We start from the raw sequence: 26,241 nt of genomic DNA on the forward strand, positions 1-26,241 counted from the left end.
CCCAGTCGTCTACCTTAACAAACCCCATACCCCTCACTATTGAATTTTCCCTGTTTTGGCATTTTCTTAATAAAGTTTATTTTGCACCCCACCTGTGTGGTAATTGCTCCCCAAGATCCCATATACCTGCTGGCAGGGACATAAAGTTTATTTTGCACCCCACCTGTGTGGTAATTGCTCCCCAAGATCCCATATACCTGCTGGCAGGGACACCGCCTGCTTGAAGTCCCAAAAGGGGAGGTTAAATCTGAGCTGTTTGTAATCTGAATCAGGAGGCTCCTTGATGACAATGGCCAGGCATAGGGTTTGCTGTTCCACTGGTCAGAAAATAAATAATGTGACCAGTTAAATGTGGATCATATATTTGCAGATAATGTCAAATATTTAAAGCACTAATTTATTAGAACAATAACACAAATTTCTGCTTGTCTAATCATTTTAGTTTGTGAGCTCTTCAAGGAAAGGACTGCGTCTTTTATCTTGTTTTAATGTGCTTTGTAAACCACCATGTATGCTGGTGTCCTGGTATACAAATAAAGACATATATACACACACGTTTATACTAGAAAATTGTAGCCAATCAAAATGCTCAACTTCCACTTCACCTTTTTTCCCAACACGTGGCATTAGCAACAGGTGGCATTAGCAACAGGTGGCATTAATAAAGTGAACGATCAAGACGTTTAAATAGGGTTGCTAACAGATGGCACCATGATGCAATCAAAAAGGTAGGCTGCCACCTACATGAGAGTCTTTTTGCTGGCATATCTGACAATATTTGACCATCTGAGGTTGGTAGCCAAACTTTGACAGGACATGACACTTAAAAGGAATTCACATGTTTGTTTGTTTTTTGGAAAATGGTGATTGTACTTTAAGTCATTGTCTTCAGTTCCCACATATGGTCAGACCACAGCTCAACTGTGATTTAACCCTTTAAGTCCAAGTACATGGCAGTAGAACATTTACCTGAGACACTTACGATACTCATAAAAATAATATAGATAACTCCATTATTCTCCATATAAATGGTTCCGTAAAGGATCATTAACACTCCAGAGAGGGCTCGACAGCAGACACCATTTGACATATGTGACCAGTGCACCACTGTTAATCTTCTAGTGACACATTGTTTTTATCGATATGAGCATCCATATGGTGAAAAAAATTGTATTCCCTTTGCAAGTATACAGCTTATGAAATTAAATTATTGGGGTGAAGCAGGTGAGCAGCTCAACTTCATTTGAGTAAGAGCCACAACCATACATTGAATGATAACATTTGGCTGTTGAGCTTCAAATGGAAAATTTGGAAAATGGGAGGCATGTTAACTGTTGCTCATCATTGGTTGGACATGTAACTGATTACACGGGGTACTGAAGTATTGCCATTGAAACACCACTTGCAAAATGGAAGAATGCAAAACAATTTCAGCAGAGTTACCAATTCCTAGTACTGGCCTGATTTAATGCTCTTTCCCAGTTCCTAGCACAGGAGAAAAGAGGAGAGAAAAGGGGTAGCCAAAGTCCCCAACGTAAGTGATAATGATCAGAGATGATCATCAAGGTGGCATCCATTCTTCCCTTCCTCAATATTTAGATAAGTTCTAGTTTGCTATGTGCAACATTTTCTATGAAATAGGTCTTTGAAGAGTGTTCAAGTTTCTTGACAAGATGCTCCTCACGCTTCAGGGATTTGATGAGGCAAAAAATAGGGAACAAATATGACATATTAACACATTTGATAGTTGCAATACATATACTCTAGTCATTTAGGGTACTTCAGCATTAAAGTTGATTATTCTTTTCTGTATGCTCTCTTTATAGAATGGAAAAGATAACAATCCATTAGGATCTTTCCCATTTCCAGGGGAACACTAGCCAGCTGGGGCAGAGGGTTGTATTTGTATAGGGTAATAGTCCTATACGTTTACTTTCATGAGCTTTTGAGAATGTAGAGCAGGGGTAGGTGAACTCTGGCCCGGGGGCCACATCTGGCCCTCCAGACGTTTTAATTTGGCCCTCGAGCTCCTGCTGGGGAGCAGAGTCTGGGGCTTACCTGGCTCTGGCGCTCCAGGTGGGGAATGGGGTCGGGGGCTTGCCCTGCTCTGCGCAGCTCCTGGAAGCAGCGGCATGTTCCTCCTCCAGCTCCTATGCATAGGGGTAGCCAGGGGGCTCCACACGCTGCCCCTGCCCCAAGTGCCACCCCCGCAGCTCCAATTGGCCGAGAACTGCAGGCAATGGGAGCTACAGGGGTGGTGCCTGAGGACAGGGCAGTGCACAGAGCTGCCTGCTTGCGCCTCCGGATAGGAGCCCCGAGGGTGGACCTCCTGCTGCTGTTGCTGCTTGAGGTAAGCGCTGCCTGGAACCTGCACCCCTGCCCCAGCCCTGATCTCTTCAGCCCCCTCCCCCCATCCTCTGAACCCCTTGGTCCCAGATCAGAGCATCCACTTGCACCCCAGCCCCACCCTGGAGCCCTTACCCCAACCCCCAATTACATAAGTATTCATGGCCCGCCATACAATTTCCATACCCAGATGCCGTCAGGCCAAAAAATTTGCCCACCCCGATGTAGAGCACTCCGATATGCTCATAGTTGAAAGTCACTTTTTTGTAGTTCACCCTTATTAAATAATATTGTTCTACTTTTTATATTAACTCTGTACATATTTCACATCTGTAACCTATTACATCTTGACAGAGACTTATAAACTTCTGGAAACCTGACTAGTGCTAAAATATCAAATTAAATAAACATTAACATAATTCCTAAATTGTACAGTGGTGTATCTTGTTCCATTCTGAAACACAATTGAAAGCAGAGACTGGTCTGTAGTTATGGGGGAAGCTTGGAATGCATCCTGTGCTTAAGGTTCTTTGTTTGACAATCACTTGGCAAATGTGTCAGATTCAAAAAGGTGTAGAAGAGCTTGTGAAGTCCCATACAATTTACATTTGGTTTGTTCTTCAAGCTCGTTACTGATATTGCATGAGTATAACTGAAAGCAGAATTTGGTGCATTATCTAGGGCATGATATTAATAAAAATCTCTTTGGATAACTCTCATGGTTTACTCCATACATGAGTTTTAATTCTTATGATGGAATCTCTTGTACCAGTTCCAGTTGACTGGTCCCTTTGTCATCCTGAGTCACAAGAGAATAAACTTTTGATAATATTTGCTGTCATTTCCTCCATTTACCATGTCTATTTTTGATAAATGGGAACTCCTCACTGATGGCCTTGTTGTCATGTTTTCAGGGGTAAATAATTGTAGATGTAATTATTTGTGCAAACAATTTAGTTGATTTAGGTGCCTACATCTATGATTAGACCCACAGGTAGGGACTTAGACCTCTGGATGTCCTAAACTGAGCCTGTCAATAACTGTAGGTTAAAAATTGTGCCAACAATGACTTCTGCCCATGATTTGTGGAGCAAAAATGGAAGCCAGCTTCTAAAAATCTGACTAAGATACAATGGTTGTGATATTAACATTTCTGTTGGTTTAATTAGTATTCCACTCCTCCCCCAATATTCCCAATTTTAATGCAGAGAATAATTTTCAAACCAGTAGAATCTTTCAAAATGGAAAAACAGTAACTGTGATCAGTGTACTACTTATCAGAAGAGATATGTAAAAATGTTTTTAATTTCCCTTGTCATTGGCTAGACATTCTCAGTTATCTGTGTAAAGATCTCATATTTGGTTTTTCCTTGATCTTCCATGTTAAAAGTTCCTCATGCATCCAATATGTGGAAAGTTTGAAGTTTTTCCACATGTGTAGCTCCAGTTTTAATAGAGAGTCTAGTTTCTTTTCTTTGAGCCATGTGGTTCATGTTTTACTTAGTACATCACTACCCCGATATAACGCGACCCGATATAACACGAATTTGGATATAACATGGTAATGCAATGCTCCAGGGGGGCGGGGGTTGGGGCTGCACACTCCGGTGGATCAAAGCAAGTTCAATATAACGCGGTTTCAACTATAACTCAGTAAGATTTCTTGGCTCCCCAGGACAGCGTTATATCGAGGTAGAGGTGTACTTGTGACAGGTATTTTAACCTTGCTTTATCCTCATACACTAAAATGATTATTTCACTTTTGTGGCTTGTTGCTTTCTCAGGAGGTGAATGGAGCAGCAGGGAAAACTTTTCTGTTGTCACACTGCTGGTGGATCTGATTTGCTTAGTAGAAAGCTGGAAAATTCAGGGCTAGCAGAGTGTCATATTATAGGAACATGAGTTTCTAGATTAACACTGAGGTCCTTGTCAATTCCATATTTATTTAATATAACATTTCCTTTTTCAGATAACCAATCTGGGATTACAGTTAGTACATTCTACAGGTTGTATAACAATTTGAGGAGAATTATAATTTTTATTAAGCCTACCTTTACAGTTAAGAGCTACAGAGTATGCTTAGCATGCCCATGTTGGCATGAAGAAGTCATGCTGCAGCCAGAGTTCAGCTAGAATTCTTCTTGTGGGTCTATCATAAAGCGTAATTCCCAATTCTGAACCTTAGCATCCAAAAGTGGGTGCCTGCATGAACCTCCAAGCTTAATTACCAGCTTGGATCTTATAGCGCTGCCACCGATGGGACCCAGGACAGGAATTTCAGTGCCTGCCCTCACTCTGGTCTCCCCAAACCTTCCCTGGGGACAAGACTCCGATTGCTGGTCTACAACAAAGGGAATTAACCCCCTATCCCCTTGTCTCCTCTTTATTTCCTCACCTGGCTTCCCCTCCCTGACTTGGCCTCTGGACGAAATCACCCTATTTTCAATCCTCTGAATTGCAACAGAGAGATCAAGTTCTTTCACCTCACGGTCAGAGTCCTTGCAAAGGTTACGCTTTCATCTGACACAAAGAGATTTTTCCTTCCCCCCTGTTTCTCCTCCCCACAAATTCCCTTGGCGAGTTTTTAACTAGGAAAAATCCACCAGGTCTTAAAACGAAAGCTTTTATAAAAAAAGAAAAAAGACATAAAAATTGTTCTGTATTAAGGTTGCAAATATACAGGGTCAATTGCTTAAAAGAAAAATGAATTAACAGCCTTATTCAAAAAGATATACAATTTAAATATTCCAGCAAACTACACACATGTATAATACAAAAACAATATAAAACCTATATTGTCTTATCCTGTACTTACAATGGGAAACAGAAGCATTAGAAGCTTGAAGATAGAAAGATCCCTCTCAGAGCGGAGAGGACTAGACAGGCAAGAGAGACAAAGGACACACACCCAAACTCTCCTCCTGAGCTTTGAAAAATCCGGTTTCCTGATTGGTCCTCTGGTCAGGTGTTTGGTTCCCTTTGTTAACCCTTTACAGGTAAAAGAAACATTAACCCTTAGCTATCTGTTTATGACAGGGTCTCTGAATAGAGTGTACTTTTTATCATTTATTTTATAGTTTTTGGGGGAGGTGTCTGTCATCTCTCTCCCCATACACACATACTCAGTACCTCTGCACTGCAGTTGAAGGTGTAATTGTACTGTAGGTTGCCATACCATGCTAGTTTTACTTTAGTTGGTATAAGTAACAATAGTAGTGAAGACGAGGCAGCATTTGCTTCGTTATGTGCTAGTAACTTGAATATGTATCCAGGGTCCCTGATGGACTTGTACTGGGTTGGCTGGCTGTGCTGAAGCCTGTGCTATCATATCATAATTACTGTTGTTACCCATGAATGGCTAAATTAAATTCCTAACAGTGCTAGAATTACATCCTAATTTGCAGTGTGGACATACCTACACACATGCAGATTGTTTAGCTGTTCTAATCATACTTTACACAAAATAAGCCCCGAATCTTGCAAAGAAGAATTATGCCTTGTATCATTTCCCTTTTAGAGATATTCCTACTTGTTCATGATCATTTCAAGTTAATATTTACTGCTGATTATTTCAGCATCATGCAAAGTCTCTTGAATGGATTGTTTAAACAATAATTTTATCAAATAGTTCTAAGTGATTGTCCGAATCTCCGTTTTATTGTGGTGCATGCTATTTTTCTCAATTTTTATATAGCTCGTCACCAATCAGGCATGTAATCACAGTAAATTTTCCTTTCCCTCATGCTTTTCTGTTATTTCTTTGAAAAATGTCATAATTATTAGACATGATCTACCATTTGAAAAACTATGCTATTTTTTCTATCAACCCATATTTCTCTGCCTGTATCTAGGATTATGTCTATTACTGATTTCAGATTTACCCATCTGTAATCTCATCTCTCTTCCGCCCTTCTGCCCCCCCCCCCCCTTTCAGGGATTAGGTTTTCATCTCTCCATCTCCTCTCTTTTTGAATCTGTGGAGAATCTTTAATTTGATATGTAACGTCTTCCACTCTTTCAGGATTCTACTGTGATTATTTTTTTTCTCATATAAGGCTTGTTCTGGAGTGACTATTAGTGATAATGGATAGAATTATCTCCCCAAGGGAATCTTGTTTCCATTTTTGGCATTGCATTTCTGATTTCCTTTGTGAATATTGAAGGAAAATACTCTGTTTTGTTCTGGTGTGCCAGATTGTGGTGTAGCTTCTGTGGTTGCACAGGGCGGTAGGGGTTCTTTTACTAGCTTGCCATGGCTATCCATACCCTTGCTTAGAGTTGCTGAGTTATAGCAGGCTCTGTAGAGCTCCTGCATCCCTAAGTGGTGGGGAATGGGTGGAGCCTTGATGCTGTCCCCCTGTGTGCCCAGCAGGCATAAGCAGGCGTATGGTGCACTAAGTATAGACCTGATGTAGTTTACTTCTCTGAGGAGTAGGGAGGGTGGGAGAGAGGCTGTGGCTCAGTGAGTCACAATCTGTTTCGTCGGTTGCTCTAGAGACAACACAACATCATGCAACCCGCTTGCTCAGGGCAAATTGTTAACTGTTGATCTAACCCATTGTGATTAAGTATCACCTAGAGCCGGGGTGCGGAACCTCTGGCCCCCTGCTGGACGAGGGCTGCCAGGCCATTAAATATCTGGTCACCTCCGCATAGCACCCAGAAGTGACTAGCACGTCCCTGCGGCCCCTTGAAGCAGATGCAATCAGGGAAGCTCAGTGCACAGCCCCCACTCCCAGCTCCGCTGCTCCCATTGGCCAGGAACTGCCTGGGGGCCGGACATTGCGGCTGTTTCTGGAAGCAGTACGGAGCCTGCCTTAGCCCTGCTGTGCCGTGACCGAGAGCCACCTGAGATCAGCGCTGCCCAGATGGAGTCTCCATCCCAATTCCCTTGACCCAAGTTGGAACACCTTCCTGTACCCTAACTCCCTCCCAGAGCCCGCACTCCCTCCTGCACCCCAATTCCCTTCCTGACCCCTCCTGCACCCCTGCCCCTGCCCTAAGCCCAATCCCACACTCCAAACCCCTTGGCCCTGACCCTGAGCCCCCTCCCGCATCCTGAGCCCCTCATTTTTGGCCCCATCCTGGAGTGTCCACCCTGTGGGGCTCTGGGTGGCCCGTGGCTGATTTTTATTGTGGGTCAGTGACCCCTGATAGAAAAAGGGTTCCCTACCCCTGTCCTAGTGTGCTGGTTGCCGCACTCAGCATCTCTCTGCTTCCCCTTTTTATTATTTTCATTTACATTCTGGCAGTTGTCTTTTTGTTCTTAGGTTTCCCTTCTGTCTTTCACATGGATTTCAGCTTTTCTTCTTGTATTCTTAAACATTTGGAAAACCTTTGCTTTTCTTCTCTGGCTGCATTCAAAACTTTCTTAACAAACCATATTTTTCCACACCTACTTGTTTCATACACTGTTCTGAACAGATCACTCATATCCTGAATTTGGAACACATTTTTTATAACCTCTGATTTCCCCTGTATGTCTCTGCTTACAGTATATTGTCACTTTTGAATAATACCATTATTCTCTTGAAGCCCTGTTAAAATGTAGTATTCTAGTCTTGGTCTAATTTCTTTTTATTTAGGTGTGGTCTTTGTTCAGCAATCCAATCCTGCAAACATGGGGCTAATGCTTGCCTCTGTTTGTTACCCCATGTTCAAATTGATAGGGCAACTCCAACTTACTGATTTCAATGGAGCTTGCACTGTAGGATCAGTGCCTAAGTTTGTATTTACCTTCAGCTCTGTGAAAAGCATGAATAGTGAAAATACTGTTGTCTTTTTTACCTTCTTCCACTATTTATATACATATAGGATTTTGTTCTGTAGTCACACATGTCTACTTCCATAGTCTTAAAAGAGAAGAACTTCCTAGTACATATCCTGTAATCAAAACTTTTTTTTCTGCCAGACATGTCGAACATGCCATTTGATGGCAGTGGATTTTGTGTGTGATGTGTAACATCTAGTTCCTCGTCCAATAAGTCGTTAATGGCAGGGGAAGAGGTGGTGCATTAATAGTTCTATTTAAAAGTAACACCTACTTATAGGAGCGAAAATAAATCTGTCTAATTCCTTAGCTGTACAGATCTAGAACAGAGGATACAACACGTGGCCATCTCATGATTTTTGTAGAAGATAGGGGCTGGATTAATGATTTTTTTTTTTAATCCTGAAATTGGCAATACTGAAAAATATTTATAGATCTCTGAATTATAAATGGTATTGTCAAAGTTTTGTGACTTGTATAAGTTCTTATTGTTAAAGATATTATTGCTAAAACTTTACATTTTATTATTAGCAATGTATCTTGTTTCCCTAACGTACTTAATGCTACTAGTTCATAAATTTGCCAGTGCATCAAATTAGTTATCGAGCTGATTAAATGTGTCAAAAACATTCATTGCTAATCCCAGCAAGCACCCTTATGATGATAAATACTGGAACAGTTATTGACATTTTCAGAAAAACAAGGAAGCATGTTTACTAGAATTTGGAGTGCAACCAGCATGTGTTTCAAAGCAAGTAGATCTTCAGCATAATGATCTTACTGTAGAAAGTTGAGATTGTTTAACGCTTCTACACTTATGCATATCACTAATTTCCTAGTAATAACCCAGTTCCCTGATTTTTATTGCGGGTCACATTGTCTCCTTATAGCTGCAGTGTGTTGTAGTTTGCCACACTTTTCTAACATGCTCACTAGAAGGCATTGTTCTTCATGTAGTGACTAGTATTGAGGTGCACTGCACTTTACTGAGCATGCACAGGGAATCTCTCACATTGTTTAAGTGGGCATGTGTACTTTCCCAAGCTATTAGCCTGATAGCTACCAAAGAGACACCAAGGGACACATTTTTAAACAAGGGCTCTAATACAGTGTCTGTAAAAATCACATTTACTTCTATTGACATGCATTTTCATATGCTAGTTGGATATTCAGAAATTTAATTACCCAGTTTGCATGTGAGAAATAATGTTTTCTGCAGGGTAACAGATACACGTGCAAAATTTTGCGTACTCAGTTCTCGAGGCCTGATAGCAAACTTAGCATAGTGTCTGAGGGGACTCGTTGCCTTACAGTTAACAGCCTAGTAAATCCTTTGAAAAAAGGTTTTGCCAAGTACAAGAAGGACCTTAGCTAGAGGAAAAACATGAAACAAAAGAAGAGATTACCTTGTTTCATCAACCAGCCTTCAAAACTTGTCTGGCATTCCGTAGGGCTGGAGCCAACTAATCCATTTTTGACTCTCATGAAATTATGTGCTGGCTTTGCTCTCTTAAATTATGATTAAAACACTTCTGCAGATGGAAAACACATCAGTTTGAACTCTAAATTATCCCAGCCAGGGCTTTGTCAAGCCGGGCCTTAAAAACCCCTAAGGATGGAGATTCCACCACCTCCCTAGGTGACCCATTCCAGTGCTTCACCACCCTCCTAGTGAAATAGTGTTTCCTAATATCCAACCTAGACCTCCCTCACTGCAACTTGAGACCATTGCTCCTTGTACTGTCATCTGCCGCCACTGAGAACAGCCTAGCTCCATTCTCTTTGGAACCCCCTTTCAGGTAGTTGAAGGCTGCTATCAAATCCGCTCTCACTCTTCTCTTCTGCAGACTAAATAAGTCCAGTTCCCCCAGCTTCTCCTCGTAAATCATGTGCCCCAGCATCCTAATCAGTTTTGTTGCCCTCTGCTGGACTCTCTCCAATTTGTCCACATCCTTTCTGTAGTGGGGGGCCCAAAATTAGACACAGTACTCCAGATGCGGCCTCATCAGTACCGAGTAGAGGGGAATAATCACTTCCTTTGGTCTGTTGACAGTACTCCTATTAATGCAGCCCAATATGCTGTTAGCCTTCCTGGCAACAAGGGCACACTGTTGACACATCCAGCTTCTCTCCACTGTAATCCCCAGGTTCTTTTTCTGCAGAACTGCCAGTTAGCCAGTTGGTCCCCAGCCTGTACAGTGCATGAGATTCACCCATCCTGAGTGCAGGGCTCTGCACTTGTCCTTGTTGAACCTCATCAGATTTCTTTTGGCCCAATCCTACAATTTGTCTAGGTCACTCTGGACCCTATCCCTATCCTCCTAGCATATCTACTTCTCCCCCCAGCTCAGTGTCGTCCGTGAACTTGCTGAGGGTGCAACCCATCCCATCATCCAGATCATTAATGAAGATGTTGAACAAAACCAGCACTAGGATAGACCCCTGGGACACTCCGCTTGATACTGGCTGCCAACTAGACATCGAGCCATTGATCCCTTCCTATTGAGCCCGTCGATCAAGCCAGCTTTCTAGCCACTTTATAGTCCATTCATCCAATCCATACATTTTTAACTTGCAAGAATAGTGTGGGAGACCATATCAAAAGCTTGGCTAAAGTCAAGATATATTGTGTCCACTGGTTTCCCCTAGGGCCAGCGCTTCCATTTAGGCAGCCTAGGCAATCGCCTAGGGCACCAGGATTATTGGTGGGCAGCGTTTTGCCGGAGGGGGTGGCAAGCAGCTCTGGTGGAGCTGCCACAGTTGTGCCTGCGGATGGTCGGCTGCTCGTGCGGCTCCGGTGGACCTCCCGCAGGCATGACTGCGGCAGCTCCACCAGAGCCGCGGGAGCAGCCGACCGTCCACAGCCACAACTGCAGCAACTCCACCGGGGCCGCGGGAGCAGCGCGCAGGGCAGCGAAATTGATGTGCACCTAGGGTGCTAAAACCCTTAGCGCCGGTCCTGGTTTCCCCATATCCACAGAGTCAGTTCTGTCATCATAGAAGGCAATCAGGTTGGTCAGGCATGACTTGCCCTTGGTGAATCCATGTTTACTGTTCCTGATCATCCTTACTCCTCCAGTTGTCGAGTATGCATTCCTGCCCTTCCCGCTCGTACACAAAGTCCTGCTGAAGGTCGGAAGAGATGGCACATCAATGATCTCGATAGCACCAGTGTGGCTGTGTCAACACTGGCTCACTGCCTTTCTAGATCTGCTGGTGGACACACTTATAATTCTGCCGTTTATCCCAGACTTGATCTCTCAGGACCACAGTCACCTCCAGCATCCCAGTCTGGAGTCTCTCCACCTCACAGCATGGAAACTTTGTGGCTAAATCCTTTGGAACTCTCATGCTCAAACTCCGTTGGGGGGGGGGGGATGTCTCCTCGGCAGCAGGAAACCATCCACTAGAGCCACTTATTTGGCAAGTGGAAGAGATTCTTGCTTTGGTCACTACGAAAGGGCCCTCAGCCTTTCCAGACATCAATTCCCTTCATCTACTTACTACACCTGAAATAGCAAGGCCTGTTGGTGTCAATAAAGGTGCACCTGGCCGACATGTTGGCTTTCCATCCCAGTTCAGCTGGCCGGTCAGTTTTGGCTAACCCCATGGTTGGTTGCTTCTTCGAAGGACTAGATTGAGTGTACCGCCAAGTAAGGCAGCCAATCCCCCAATGGGATCTCAACCTGGTGCTGATGGGCCCTCCTTTTGAGCCCCTAGCAACACTCTCGCCTCTACTTTTCCTGGAAAGTAGTGTTTTTGGTAGCTATAACTTCAGCCAGGAGGGTGTCTGAGCTTAAGGCCTTGAATTCTGAGTCTCCCCTCCCCTGTACCATTTTTATAAGGACAAGGTACAGTTGTGTCCACACCCAGCTTTTCTCTGAAAGGCAGATTTGCAATTTCACGCGAACCAGGACATATTCCTTCCAGTGTTCTTCCCTAAGTCACACGCTAGCAACTGGGAACGAATGCTCCACTCCCTGGATGTCAGTGTTGGCTTTTTACGTTGAAATGACAAAGCTGTTTTGGGAATTAACTCAACTCTTCGTTGCAATTGCAGAGCTAATAAAGGGGCCCCGATGTTGTCTCAAAAAATCTCGTGCATCACAGCCTGTATTAGAGCATGCTACGACCTGGCAAAGATATCTGCCCCTGTGCTGATGGCACACTTCACAAGGGCACAGGCATCCTCAGCGGCATTCCTGGCACAAGTCGCCATCCATGATATATGCAGGGTAGACACATGGGTGTTGATTCATACATTTACATCACACAAAGCCATTATGCGGCAGGCCAGAGATGATGCAGCATTTGGTAGAGCGGTGCTGCGGTCAGTGACCCACTGAACTCTGACCCCTCCTTCTAGGAGACGTTTGGGAATCAGTCAGAGCCCCGGACCCTTTAAAGCGCCGTCAGAACCCTGCTGCTACCGCGCTATATGCGAACCCATGTTATATCAGGTCGTGTTATAGCGGGGTAGAGATGTACTAACATTTTGTTGCACTGTACCACAGTACTTGTAATGGATACAGCTCCAAATCTGTCAATGCTCACTATTTTCTTATTTCATGTTTCTTTTTTTTCCCTTATTACAATTTACATTAATTAAAAGTTGTAAACAAAAGAGAACTACTTCCCTTGGAGCTGGCATTCTAAACTTTACAGGTATGCTGCTGAATTTCCTTGCCAGCATCTATTTAGGCTAATTTATAGGAGGAGCAGTAGTGATACCTATAGTTAAGGTGGGGTCTAACATTTTCCATTTTAACCTATTTTCAGTTGTGTAACTTTCACTGAAATTATTCAGTGCTTGGTCTCTGCCTCAAATTGTTTCAAGTTTTGAGCAGATCTGTTGCAACTGTGTCTGAGAATGGGACTGGTGAAAAATAGGTCATTGTGCTTGTGTTTAAACACATTTCCTACCATATTTTTGAACCATTCTAGCACCTGAGAGGATTTGGGAGGAGGGGGGCTGTGTAAAGTTGAAATTTGTCAAGGATCTAGTTATAACATCAAAGTAGTACCTTTTGCTATCCCGGTGAAATTTTGTTCAGATTAGAGTGAGTTATATGCAGCAGGAAAATCACCATTTGTACATGCTCCATAGAATTAATTTTCTGAGTATTCCAGCTGCACTCAGAGTGGTCCCGGGCCCCATTGATGTGATCATGTAAGTAAAAACTGTAGCATAATGTAAACACACAAGGTGCTAGAATTAAAGTTGTGCAAGGCAGCTTTCCTTGGCATTTCTTAACTTTTAAGTGCTTGACTTTGCAACATTCTTTTAACAGTTTTTATTTTTTTATTATTTTTATGGAAGCTGATAAAAGTATTATCACATGCTGCCATGTTGTCATTCAGACTGGGGCATAGGACACAAAGATTGATAGTGGAGAGCAACAACACTGGCTTTTCAAAAGGCTTTCAAATAATGTTACTATATGTATAGGCATCCTTTAAAAGCCTTTCGAAGAGTAATTTTCCCCTGGAGGTGCACTAGTGAACAACAATGTACTATACCAAAAATGGGACAGCATCTGTAAAAAACTTTTAAATGTTGCTGTTTTTCTTACCCACTTTATTCTTCAAATACAAATGAACAAAACAAAAAACCCTAATCCTTATACTTATTTTATTTTATTTGCTTGAGATGTATTTTATTTTCAGGGTGTGTATTTGACTTGAGATGTGGGTGATTGTAACTGGCTACATATGTATTGTGCTGTTGTCAAATGTTAGTTTAAAGAATCCTAAAGAATAAATGAACAGCATCCTGGATTTAGTTACTGGTTTAGTTTTGTCTGGCTGGTTCTGTATTTTTTAGCCCTTTCAGTATTCCAGTGGCTGAGTTGTTGAATGTCTCTAGGTTTTCCTATAGCTGGGCAGTCCCTTCTCATCCCTCTATCCCCTCCCCAAATGTGTTGTGGGTTAAATACATCAGTAAAGTTCATATTAGGTATAGTGTTCTCTGGGGATGTTGTATGTGATTCACTTGTATCTAAGGAAGGTATGTTTTTGAAGCCTAAAAAGACAGTGTCCCCCTCCCCCTTCTTGTTTGTAGCAGGAATTACTTTATTGCCTTGAGACTAGAGCTGGTCAAAATTGGAATTTCTGCTTCACAGGAGATTCTGACTTTTCAGCATTTGTTTTCAACTGAGTCAGACCAAAACCTAAAAAAGTCTAAATTTCTCATTTCCTGTGAAACAAAATGGACATAAATAATGCATTTTGAGTTGGACAGAATTCTCCATTTTGAAAGGTTTTATTTCGATTTTGACTTTGTTTCTTTATTGTAATGTAATATAAAATAAATTTCATAATGAAAAGTTGTTTCAAAAGCAAAAAAATGAAAACATTGCCTTCTGATAAGCTTGAAACACTTGTATACAGTACAGTTGTAGCCGTGTTAGTCCCAGGATATTAGAGAGACATGGTGGGTGACCAATAAAAGATATTACCTCACCCATTTTGTCTCTATGGTTGAAACAAAATATTTCAACCTTATCAGAATGCCTTGTTCTAAACGAAATTTTTTTCTAAATGACATTTAATTAAAATCAGCTTGGAAAGTTGATTTCAATGAAATGGCATTTTCTCACAAAATGTTACATTGGAAAATTTAAAACCAGAAGTCAGAATTCCTGGAATTCTCTATCCACATGTGGAATCTGCATGCCCAGAAATTCAGGTAGTGGCATGTTACCAAACCAAAGAAGCTGCCAAAACGCTAACTAAACAGGGTTGATTTTTTTCTTTCAGAACTTTTTTCTTAGGAATTAATTTCTTCTTTTTTTTTCTTTTTAAGAAACTGTATTTTTGTGGAAAGTTTAATTTTTGAAATTTTCTTAATATTTTTCTAATGGGAAAAAAAGAAAACAAACAAAAAAAGCTTTTTTTCAAAACTGGAAACTTTTTAAACCCTCTCCCCCCTTCCTTTCTCATAATATTTCAAACCAGGCTTATGTTTTTTTTGGATTCTGGAGGTTGGCAGTACTGTTCCTGCCATTTTTCCAACTCCTTTCATACACATGCCCAGCACTTTAAATATTCCATCTTGTCTCTTCTCAGTTGTCATGGCATAGGAGTTTGGAGTGGATGGGCGAGACAAGAGTGTAACACACTAGATCGTGGGCATTACAGAAGGGTGAGGAAAAGATTGCTAATTGAACGATTTTGCACTGAATTTGAGATTTGGCCATCAGTGTTCCCATTTTTTTTAGAAAATATCTTCCTCCCAACCCGCATTCCTGCCCTTCCCCCCAAGTTTGCTGGTTTAGACTGAGTAGCCTCAGTGAAACAGTGATGCATGTAACCTAACAGGCGAGCAAGTTCTTTCACAGTATTCTTTTCAGCACAAATTCTGACTTAGTTATACTCACATGGGGCCTTTTTAAACATGACTAATTAAAATATACTTTTTTTTTTTTTTTAAAGGAACGCACTACGTGAAAAACCTTGAGTCAAAATGATCGCTACCTAGACATCTGCAGCTACAGGAACTATTAGCAAGTAGATACTGCATTATTTTGCTCTTCATAAGTATTTATTTGAAAACTAACAATATTTTTGCAGTCATGTCTGTGTAATTCTGAAATGGTGCTTGAAAACAGTGCTTGATAAACATTATCATTTTAATATTTAAACGGGAGAAAACATTAATGATTAATTTTAATAAATGAATTGATAACATCATTTTAGTGCTATATAATATATGACGTGTCTTTTTCTGTGTTGCAGAATGTTAAGTTTCAACTTCTTTCAAGACACTGCTGCTTATTTTAATCTTAATTTTACTCTTTCTTACTATTTAAACCCAGTTAAATCCACTCAAGTCATTGGAGCTATTCCCTGGGTTATATCTGTATAACTGAGAGTAAATTTTTTCTCTATATCAATTACTATTTCTCAGATCAGATCTGAGAAGACATATTTTGTGGAAGAGAGTAAGCAATATCTTTAAGTACATAAATACCAACAGGATCACCTCTGAAATGCCCACAAATGCTCATTTTGCAAAGATGTGCTTTTTTCACTTGGCTAGTAAACATTAAATATATTTTGAAAGATTAAGCTTTAATAAATCTCAGTGCAGACAAACTATACCAACATACTAAAAGGGTTTGCTTTATTTTTATCATTACTTCATGACATTTTCAAGGAGTGAAATATGAGGGATTGTTAGAGAACATATGACATTTAGATGAATAGGACTAAATGAATTAGGAAACTACTGCATTGAACAATAAGCAAGAATTTGTAACAGTTTGTCAGAAAAACCTTTTCAATTATCTTTATTGGATCCTGATAATATATTTAGATTTATTTTTCATGCAATTATATTTTTTTTCTTTCTGAAATGTGATCTGTGTGCTGTGATAATTATCTAAGGGTACGTCTACACTGCACGATTATTTCGAATTAGCTTAAACCGATATTACAAAACAGATCTAATAAAATCGGTTTAGCGCGTCCACAGTGGGATCCCGAAATCGATTGTTTGCGTCCATGGTCCAAAGCTACCATCGATTTCGGAGCGGTTGCACTGTGGGTAGCTGTTCCTCCCTATCCATATTCCCACTTCCGTGTTGAGAGCACGAGGCTTGATGGGCAAAACACTGCCCAGGTGGTGTCTGGGTGACAGCCTCAACCCCTGCCCTTTTGTGAAGGCAGCATACAAGCCTTGTTGGCGCCTTTTTCGCTGGAGTGCATTGAGGCAAACGCCGATAGCACAGCAACTCTTTCCCTTTTTTTTTTCACGTGTGGTGGGGGATAGAGTTAGGAGCTGCCTGAAAACAAAACTGGCTCTGACGAGCAACACTGTTGTTTGAATGACCTAAGCACAATTGGGGAGCTAGCCATGATGCAAATAATTTTCAGAGACTGCTGTGGACTGTGATAGCTGGTGATCCTTCAGTACCCCTCCCTCCCTTCATAGCGGTTCCATTTGAGTCTCTGCTTCCGCTTACACTTTGTCACACAGCCGTTGTGTATCCTGTGAGTTTTTTTTCAAACGCTTGCATTTCGTGTTCTGTACACCTGATACAACAGATTTGTCTTCCCATACAGCGATCAGACCTAGTATCTCCCGTACGGTCTATGCTGGAGCTTCTTTTTCGATTTCAACTGCATGTCCAGCGCGTGCTGATCAGAGCTTCCAGTGGGCAAGCAGAAATAATATTCAATAGTTCCGGGGCTTTCCTGGTTTACCTGCCCGCTGATTCCGAGTTCCAGATTGCTGTCCAGAGCGCGTCAGTGCTGCACTCTGGGATCGCCAGGCCCCCGGAGGCCTAACGTTTCGATTTCCGTCCACATGAACCCTATCGAGTTTCCACATCGAATTTAGCAGTACCTGCTCTCGTTTGGAGGATGTTCCGAAAATCGATTTAAGGAGCGTGTAACTCAAGGATAATTAATGACGACGTCGTGTGAACGGATACAGCGTTAAATCGGTATATCGGCCATTAAACCGATTTAAAGTCGCAGTGTAGACCTGGCCTAAGTGGCAGCATCGGTATATCTTTACCTCATCTTAAAGTTTCTAATTTTCAAAAACTTGAAGAATTTGTAGAATTAGCCCATGGATGAATTTGGCCAAATAGCTGTAGTTCAAATGCCCTATAATCCAAACTGTGAAAAATGGGTGATCTAAGAAAATATGATAAAGTTTTGTACTCAAACATAAACTCTAGATACAGTGGAAACTTTTGTGTCAGATGAAAAAATATACATACTGCATTTTTAGTATTAAAGTTGTTCAACACACCTTGTTTTGCAAAGGGAATTCCTCTAGTGGTAAACTTCTATATAGGCTTGAAAAATCAGATTAACTTTGGAAATATGTCTTGGCTTATTTATACAGCAATTTTAATGACGGCTATATAGAGAGACTGGGCCAGATTCTCAACTGTTGTAAATCGGCCTAGCCTACTGCAGTTAGTGAAGTTCTGCTGATTTACGCTAGTTTGTTGAACCAGTTGCATATCTATGAAATGTAACTGAAGCTGTATAATCTACTCCCAGTGAGGTACTTCCTTTTTTTAAAATAAAACATTTAAGTTCTCCTAATTCCACACCTGGACTTTTTAGTTAGGCTCCATCAACAAGTCAGATGTCCTGTATTGAGGGAACTGCTGCCACCATCATCACACTTCATAGTTAGGCATTGCCCAGTGAACCTGACATGAGGGTGAAATTCTGGCTCCACTGAAGTCAGTGGCATTGGGTAACTCCACTTAATTCAGAAGAGGGAATGAACAGCCTCTTGGATATAGTTAACTCCACTTGTATCTCAATGTAAAGTTAGGCAGTATCTGACCCTGTATCGCTCTTAGCAGAACTTTGGCATTTGCTTTTGCAATTGAGAATGGAATTGCATTTTTAGGCTTGCCTATCAACACTTAGACGATATGGCCACACTTTACACTGCTTTTCACCTTATGCACCCGATTCTCCATTGCATTACTTCAGGTTTAGATCGATGTAACTCCAATGGCTAGAACAAGCCTAAAACTGGAGTAATTCATTTGTGAATCAGGCCCAGAGCTGTCATTACATTTATGCAAAGTGGATGTAAAACACTAACATCCTGCTTATATAGGGTTTATATCCCTTTTTCACTCATTTTGCACAAGAGTAAATGACTACACACAAAGTGTGAGGAAGTGCGGAATCAAGCCTGCTATTCCTCAGCCTTAGGGCCAGATCTAACAGAGCTAGGGCAATTTGCACCAGCTACGCTGAGCTTGTCATGAGTTTTTGTATAAGCTATTCTGTTTAATATGCAGAACATGACAGTTCATTTTAAGAAGCAATACAAATTCAACCTGCAACTATATAGATTAATTTATTGATGTAAATGTAGTTGTTTTACCATTCATCTGTATACTTTATCTTGGATCAGATGAAATTATTTATAATTGGAGAAACAAAATAAGAAAGATGAAATATCATGGGCATCCTTCTCCTTCTGAAAGTGGAGGAGGAATCCAGGGAACCTGTGAAATAACTTAGGCCTTAATCTTGTGAGTTACAATGTCTATGGGTCCCAGGATAGGAACAAGGATCTGCCACTACACCGGGGTGGGCAAACTTTTTGGCCTGAAGGCCACATCTGGGTGGGGAAACTGCATGCAAGGCCATGAATGTAGGGCTGGGGCAGGTGGTTGGGGTGCGGGAGGGAGTGTGGGGTGTGGGAGGGGGTGCAGTGTGCAGGAAGGGGCTCAGAGCAAGAGCAAGGGGTGCAGGAGGAGTGTGGAATATATGAGGAGCTCAGGGCTGGGGGTACAGAGTGTGGGAGGGGGCTCAGGGCAGGGGGTTGGGGTGCAGGGAGGGGTGTGGAGTATGAAGGGCTCATGGCAGCGGGTTGGGAGCTAATGGCAGGGGTTTGGGATGCAGGAGGGGTGCGGGGTGTGACGAGGGCTTAGGGCAGGGGGTTGGGGGCTCAGAGCAGGGGGTTGAGTTGCAGGAGGGGTGTGGCAGGGGGCTCAGGGGGTTGGGGTGCAGGAGGGGTTCAGGCAGGGTGCTCAGGGCAGGGGGTTGGAATGCAGGAGGGGTGAGGCAGGGGGTTGGAGGAGAGATTCAGGGTGTGGGCTCCCCAGTGCTACCTCTCCCGAAGTTCCCATTGGTTGTGGTTCCCCATCCCTGGCCAATGGGAGCTGCAGGTGGCAGTGCCTGCAGGCGAGGGCAGTGTGCGGAGCCCTCTGCTGGCACTCCCTCCCCCCACCTTCCCTAGGGGCTGCAGGGACGTGGTGCTGGATGCTTCCAGGAGCAGCCAGGGCAGGCAGGCAGCCTGCTTTAGCCCCGTGGTGTCACAAGGGTGCCAATCCCTCAGGCTGGATGCAAAGCCCTGATGGGCTGGATCCGACCTGCAGGCCGTAGTTTGACCATCCCTGCTCTACACTGTAACTTGTAGGGTGTGTGTGTACGTGGGTGTGTCTGTGTGTGACTTTTTATCAAAATACATCTAAACAAATATTGATGACTGTATATTATGTGAATTGTGTATGTACTATTAGACATGTGGGACCCTCCAAATTCATGGTCCATTTTGGTCAATTTCACAGTTGTAGGATTTTAAAAATCATAAATTTCATGATTTCAGCTATTTAAATCTGAAATTTCATGATGTTATAACTGTAAGGGTTCTGACCCAAAAAGGAGTTGTGGGGAGATTGCAAGGTTATTATGGGGGATTGCGGTACTGCTACTCTTACTTCTGCGCTGCTGCTGGTGACTGCTCTGCCTTCAGATCTGGACAGCTGGAGAAAAGTAGCTGCTGGCCAGGAGCCCAGCTCTGAAGGTAGAGCCACCACCAGTAGTTGCACAGAAGTGAAAATGCACGGTATGGTATTACCACCATTATTTCTACACTGCTGCCTGCAGAGCTGAGCCCTCAGTCTGCGCCGCCACTCTCCAGTTGCCCAGTTAAGGCAGCAGCACAGAAGTAAGAGTGGAATTGTACGGTATTGCCACCCTTACTTCTGTGCTGCTGCTGGCAGAGTGCTGATTTCAGAGCTAGGCACCCAGCCAACAGCCACCACTCTCCTACCGCCTAGATCTGAAGGCAGAACAGAAGTAAGGGTGGCAATAGTGCAACCCCCCTAAAATAACCTTGTGATCCCCTTGCAACTCCCTTTTGGTTTAGATCCATTTGCTGGTCTCCTTCATGAAATCTATATAGTATAGAGTAAAACACTCATGAGCAACGCAGTTATACTGACTGAACTCACAGTGTAGAGAGCAATGTATTGATGGGAGGGCTTCTAGCTACTGCCTCTCAGGGAGGTGGAATACCTATACCCAACGGGAGAAGCTCTCCCATGCTGTGAATGTAGACAAGCACTCAGTACAGTAGAACCTCAGAGTTACGGACACCTTAGGAATGGAAGTTGTCTGTAACTCTGAAATGTTGATGACTCTGAACATAACGCAGCTCTGATTCCAGCAGTTCAGGCCAGGTTCCAGAGGCAGCTTCCTTGCAGGGTGGAAGAGGGGATGGTGGTGAAAACAGTGCAACCCCAGGGGTGGGCAGGAGAACAGTACCCTACCCCCGCTCCCCCCCCCTCCCCCGGTCTGTGGAGAGGAGATGAAAACAGCACTCATGGCTTACAGGAAAGCAGCCAGGATCTAATGCTGTTCCTGCGCTATCTGCCTTGGACTGGCAGCAGGGGCTCACAGCTTTGCCTGCAAAGCTCAGCATCTTCAATTCCTAGTTGTAAGTGGGTGCCCTGGGGTAGCCCAGATGTGCCTACCTTTAAGATGCGGCCCCATATAGTTTTTGATGTCTCTGCTGCTGCCTGACTGGTTACTTTTCACCTGGTGTCCAGTTGACTGGTCAGTCCGTAATTCTAGTGTTCCTGTCTTTGAGTTTCTACTGTATTATGAGATCAACTGCTTTTCACCCTAAAAGGGCCTTGAAGGGAAATCAGACTTTGATTTAAGCCCTTTTTTGTTGCTTGATAAAAGAAGGCCTGTTTGTTTTCCACTTCCTATCAGAAAAACCCTGCATATATTAATATTGCGTATTCACATCTTGTCTACAGTGTGTTTAGCAGACAAATATCACCGCTTACTTCAAGCAAGTAAAACACAACACATGAGGATGTGCTTTTTATTTAGAATTTTTATTACACTCTATTAAAATTATATATACATTTTAAAGTGTATGGTTACTTGCAAAATTAGAGCTGATCCAATTTCAGATTTTGAACAGCCCCCTACATTTTGATGTGGATTGGTGTGTAGTATTAATTATACATGAATGAGCCAATGTATTATGCCAGTCTTGGATTCTGATGACATATTGTTAGTTTATGAGAGATAGAGTCAAACTTCTATAGTAACCTCAACCACACTTGTAAGTTTGCACTCAATTGTATACACACAATATTTTTATCTATTCAAAACCCCAAATTTGCACTCCAAATATTTGCACATGCCATATGAGTGGATGTGTGTAAATGCACAAGCTTGATGGAGGGATTGCACTTCAGAATTATGAGTATACATTTAAAGGCTACTTACGTGCATATAACAACGTGTAGGCCTATTCTGTGTAATTTTTTAAAAATTGCTGAAACGGTGCCATAGGAGGTTAGCTGTAGCACTCTTCAAGGAATCTCCCAACAAGCTGAAAAAATTTCGTACATTGATTTGTTAAACTGATTGTTTCAAAACTGTCCCTTTAAAAAGGAAAGAAATAATTCAAACAAGTTTGAGGGAACAATTTGTTCCATAAGTTAGTAGGGATTTCTACTTCGTAGATCAGAATGGCATTTATAGTAGCTGAATTTAAATCTAGAAGACAGTTACTTTGTTTGATGCGTTCCATCTTGTCTATATCATAAAAGATAAGTGTATGACAATTAAATGCTTTTATTATAATTCTGTCTATTATAGATGATCATGAATCTCACAATTCTAGTTCAATAAATCCCATGGCAATCTTGGTGGATGGGAATTTTCAAACTTAATACACTTCTTTATTTTTAGAGGGTATGTGTATGTATATCTATGCTTTGACGCCTACCTAATCTGAACTAGAAATAAACAAAAAGTCCTAAATGCAGAACAATAGGTCTGTTTCACCACTATTTACTGTATTTTTTACACTGGTATAACCATCAAAATCAGTGGCATGACATTGGTAACACTGGAGAAATACCATTTTGAATCAGGCCCAATAGGTGTTTTACCTTCTGTCTAGGATATGAACAGGGGGAAACATTCTTTAAAATTATAATAAGATGGATTGAGATCTCAGATGAGATGCCATCTTCTATTGCCTTATTCGCCCACCTTTCCCATAATCACCTTCATGCTTTCTGGCATGTAATTCTTACGCATGAAATGCCTTCTGCATTCTATTCTGTCATTTTTCAAATCCTCTCTCAACACCCATTTCTACTATGATGCTCACAGTAAATTGCCAATGGGTAAAGACCAGGCATGTGACCAGTAAGGATTACTAATAACGTTAATATCTTTTTTTAACCAAAACAAATTTTTCTTTGGTTAAAGACAAAGTGGGTGAGGTAATATCATTTATTGGACCAACTTAAGTTGGTGAGAGATACAAGCTTTCAAGCTTCTCTCGCTCTGTCTCGCCAACAGACTTGGTTCAGTAAAAAATATTACTTCACGCACCTTGTTGCTCTAATATCCTGGGACCAACACAGTTACAAGTACACTGCATATGTTTCTCTTACTAACAAGAACTTTTTATTCTTTCTGGTTACTTTTGCCCTTATTTTCAGTCTCCCACTCCCTCCATTTCTGTTGTGCCTACTTGATGCATCGTGTTTTAAATTATATTGCCTGCTGCAATGAGTTTGCTTACACAGTACAAATAAGTCATCATAATTATACCAGGTTTTATAGGGCACTGTTGTTTTCACTGATTTTTTTTTTGAACAGCAGGATGAAAAGTTAAGGGAAGAAAATAACTTATCTTCACTCATCTGAAACTGATATCTCAGCTGCCAACTCTTCTGTTGATTCACTTACATTCTCTTGTTCCTTCAAAAAAAATTTAGACAGCTCCCACTGAGAGGATGACTGTACATGTAGGTTAAGCAGGAAATCCTTTATTATAAATGAAAAATAAATCAGCCAATGCTATCCTAAGCATAAGTCCCAATTCTGAACCTTAGCGTCCAAAATGTGGGTGCCTGCATGAACCCTCCAAGCTTAATTACCAGCTTGGATCTGATAGCGCTGCCACCAGACAGGAATCAGTGCCTGCCTCACTCTGGTCTCCCCAAACCTTCCCTGGGGGACCCCAAGACTCAGATGCCCTGAGTCTCACAACAAAGGGAAATAACCCACTTCCCCTCTCTCCTTTTAACCTCCTCCGAGATTTCCCGCCTGGTACACTAGGAAGATTTCCCTGCTGTCCATACCTTGAACACACAAACCCAGAAGAGAATTAAGTGTCTCTCTCCCTCACCCAGAGGCTAAAATGCAAATTCAAGCTTAAGTCAATCTAACAAAGGGAATTTCCCCCTCCCTTCGTCCTTCAGTCTTAACCAGACAGAAAAAACTCAAACAACGTCTTAAAAAGAAAGCTTATATAAAAAAAAGAAAAAAGACAATACAAAATTAGTCTCTGGTAATAAGGATGACAATATACAGGTCAATTGCTTAAAATAAAACATGAATAAACAGCCTATTCAAAGAATCACAAGTTTAAAACATTCCAGCAACTACACACATGTAAAATACAAAAAAACCAAATGATAAGCCTACTTGTTTTTCTACCTATTGTACTACAACTTCGGAAACAGAAGATAGAAAAGCCTGGAGATAGAATCACTCCGATAGTGATCACCTCTCAATAAGCCGAGAGAGGCACAGACAGCACAAAGAACCGCACACCCCAAAACTTCCCTCCTGAAGCTTTGAAAAATCCGGTTTCCTGATTGGTCCTCTGGTCAGGTGTTTGGTTCCCTTTGTTAACCCTTTACAGGTAAAAGAAACATTAACCCTTAGCTATCTGTTTATGACAAATGCCCCTAAGCAGAACCATCTCCCTTCTCAAATTCAGGGTAACAGTTTTTAAAATATTGGAAGAATCAGAAGCTTTCATTTACACCAGTGTAAATCTGCAGTAGCTCCATTAATTTCAGCAGAATTGGCCTGTTTGTCTGTAGATTGTGTCTGTGTGTTCACACAGGGATACAGGATTCAAATTTAAAGGGAATAATGGTACCCTTTTTTATTTTTACTCCCTGAGCAGTGTTGAGCATAGGAAATAGTAAGGAATAGTTAGGACAATGAATAGACTACAAAAGTGAGTCTGTCAAGGTACTCGGAGTATAAGTAGGGCAACTGTACAGCTTTGTAATATTAAAACAGCTGTCCTTTTTTCTGGTATGTCAAACACACTAACTTTTCATTAATACTTTATTTATTATTGTATTGTTCCCTAAAACACAAGTAATGAATGAAGTATGTATGTACATCCTTAGAACATGAATAGCACTGGCCATGTTAATTCTTGTCAGATGGCATTTGGACCAATGACCAACTTAGAGATACGTGTGTCTCCCTTTTAATTAGCCATATGCAAAGTGTACAAAGTGCAAAATTTTGAAGAAAGAAATATCAGAGGATGTATTTTTCTAGTTGCCTATAAAATATTTAGATTTTGAGGTAATTGCATCCAGTGTGGATGAAAAAAAATAACTAAACGTTAAATGTTTTAAAATTCTCTTTCTGACTACTTGTTTCTCTACCTGACTGCCTGCAGAGTTTGATATGTGAGCTACAAAAATGCTTTTTTTAGTGAAACCAGCGGCCATATTATTTTCTAACTTGGGTGTAAATCTGGAGTAACTCCACTAGTCAATGAAGTTACATCAGTATAAGTGGAAGGAGAATTGAGGCCCAGGAATTTATCTGTGTTTCAGATCTAAGCGTCCGATTTTCCTGGTTACAGCTAAAGAGAGGGAGTACAAGGGAGCTGTTTGGGCCGCCGCAAACCTGAGGCCAGTTCTGTACAGTCCCTGGCATAGTTTAGAGCAGCCTTAGCCTCTTAAAGCTGTAACTTAATGCTCTAAATTACATCAGCTGCAAATGGCTCCCCATGACTGATCCAACAGCTCAGGTTAGCTAGAGTATAGGGCACTCCATCTGTGCCCTAGGCTTGTGTCCTGCAACAGAAGCTCATAGCATGATAACAAAGAGAGTCACTGTAATGGCACCATAGTGTCCGGTCCCCGTTCCGCCACCCCAGCAGAGGGAGGAGGACCTAACACTTCACTTTTGCCTCTCAAGCCATGTGTTGTTAATTTGTGGATTTCTCATTGTGACAGAGGCGGGGAAGTATTTGAAAGCCCTTTGCTGCCTGGAATTGACAGGAGTGTAGAACTTTTTACATTCCTTTTAAGTAAGGAAATTCTGCCTAGCTCTTTATTTTAAAAATTTGTAAATGGCTATTATGTGACTATAAACAAATACCTGGTGTCCCCAGCTTCAAGGGAACAGTTCCAGACTGAGCAGGAAGCAGATGACAGCCTTCAGAAAGCTTGGGCGGTGGCACGGAGCAACCCACCGCCTCTCAGCTCTTCTGACCGATCCCGGTTTGTTATAGACCAAGGACTTTTATACAAGGAAATTCTTTCTGG

General features: G+C 41.8%; 1 protein-coding gene across 10 annotated transcripts in view; it reads left to right on the plus strand.

Moving 5' to 3' along the window:
* The window catches only part of LRRC7 (leucine rich repeat containing 7), a 342,753-nt gene that overhangs the window by 64,334 nt on the left and 252,178 nt on the right, over positions 1–26,241 (plus strand). For 4 of the 10 annotated variants that reach the window (XM_075067704.1, XM_075067703.1, XM_075067706.1 and 1 more), the window contains exon 2: positions 15,551–15,625. The exons of the other annotated variants lie outside the window; for them this stretch is intronic. In XM_075067704.1, coding sequence (XP_074923805.1) covers position 15,625 — 1 coding nt within the window. In that variant the 5' untranslated portion in view covers positions 15,551–15,624. The remainder of the gene's footprint in view (positions 1–15,550; positions 15,626–26,241) is intronic. 10 annotated transcript variants of the gene reach the window in all.

This window comes from Chelonoidis abingdonii, chromosome 7 (assembly GCF_003597395.2).
Source record: "Chelonoidis abingdonii isolate Lonesome George chromosome 7, CheloAbing_2.0, whole genome shotgun sequence".
NCBI lineage: Eukaryota > Metazoa > Chordata > Testudines > Testudinidae > Chelonoidis > Chelonoidis abingdonii.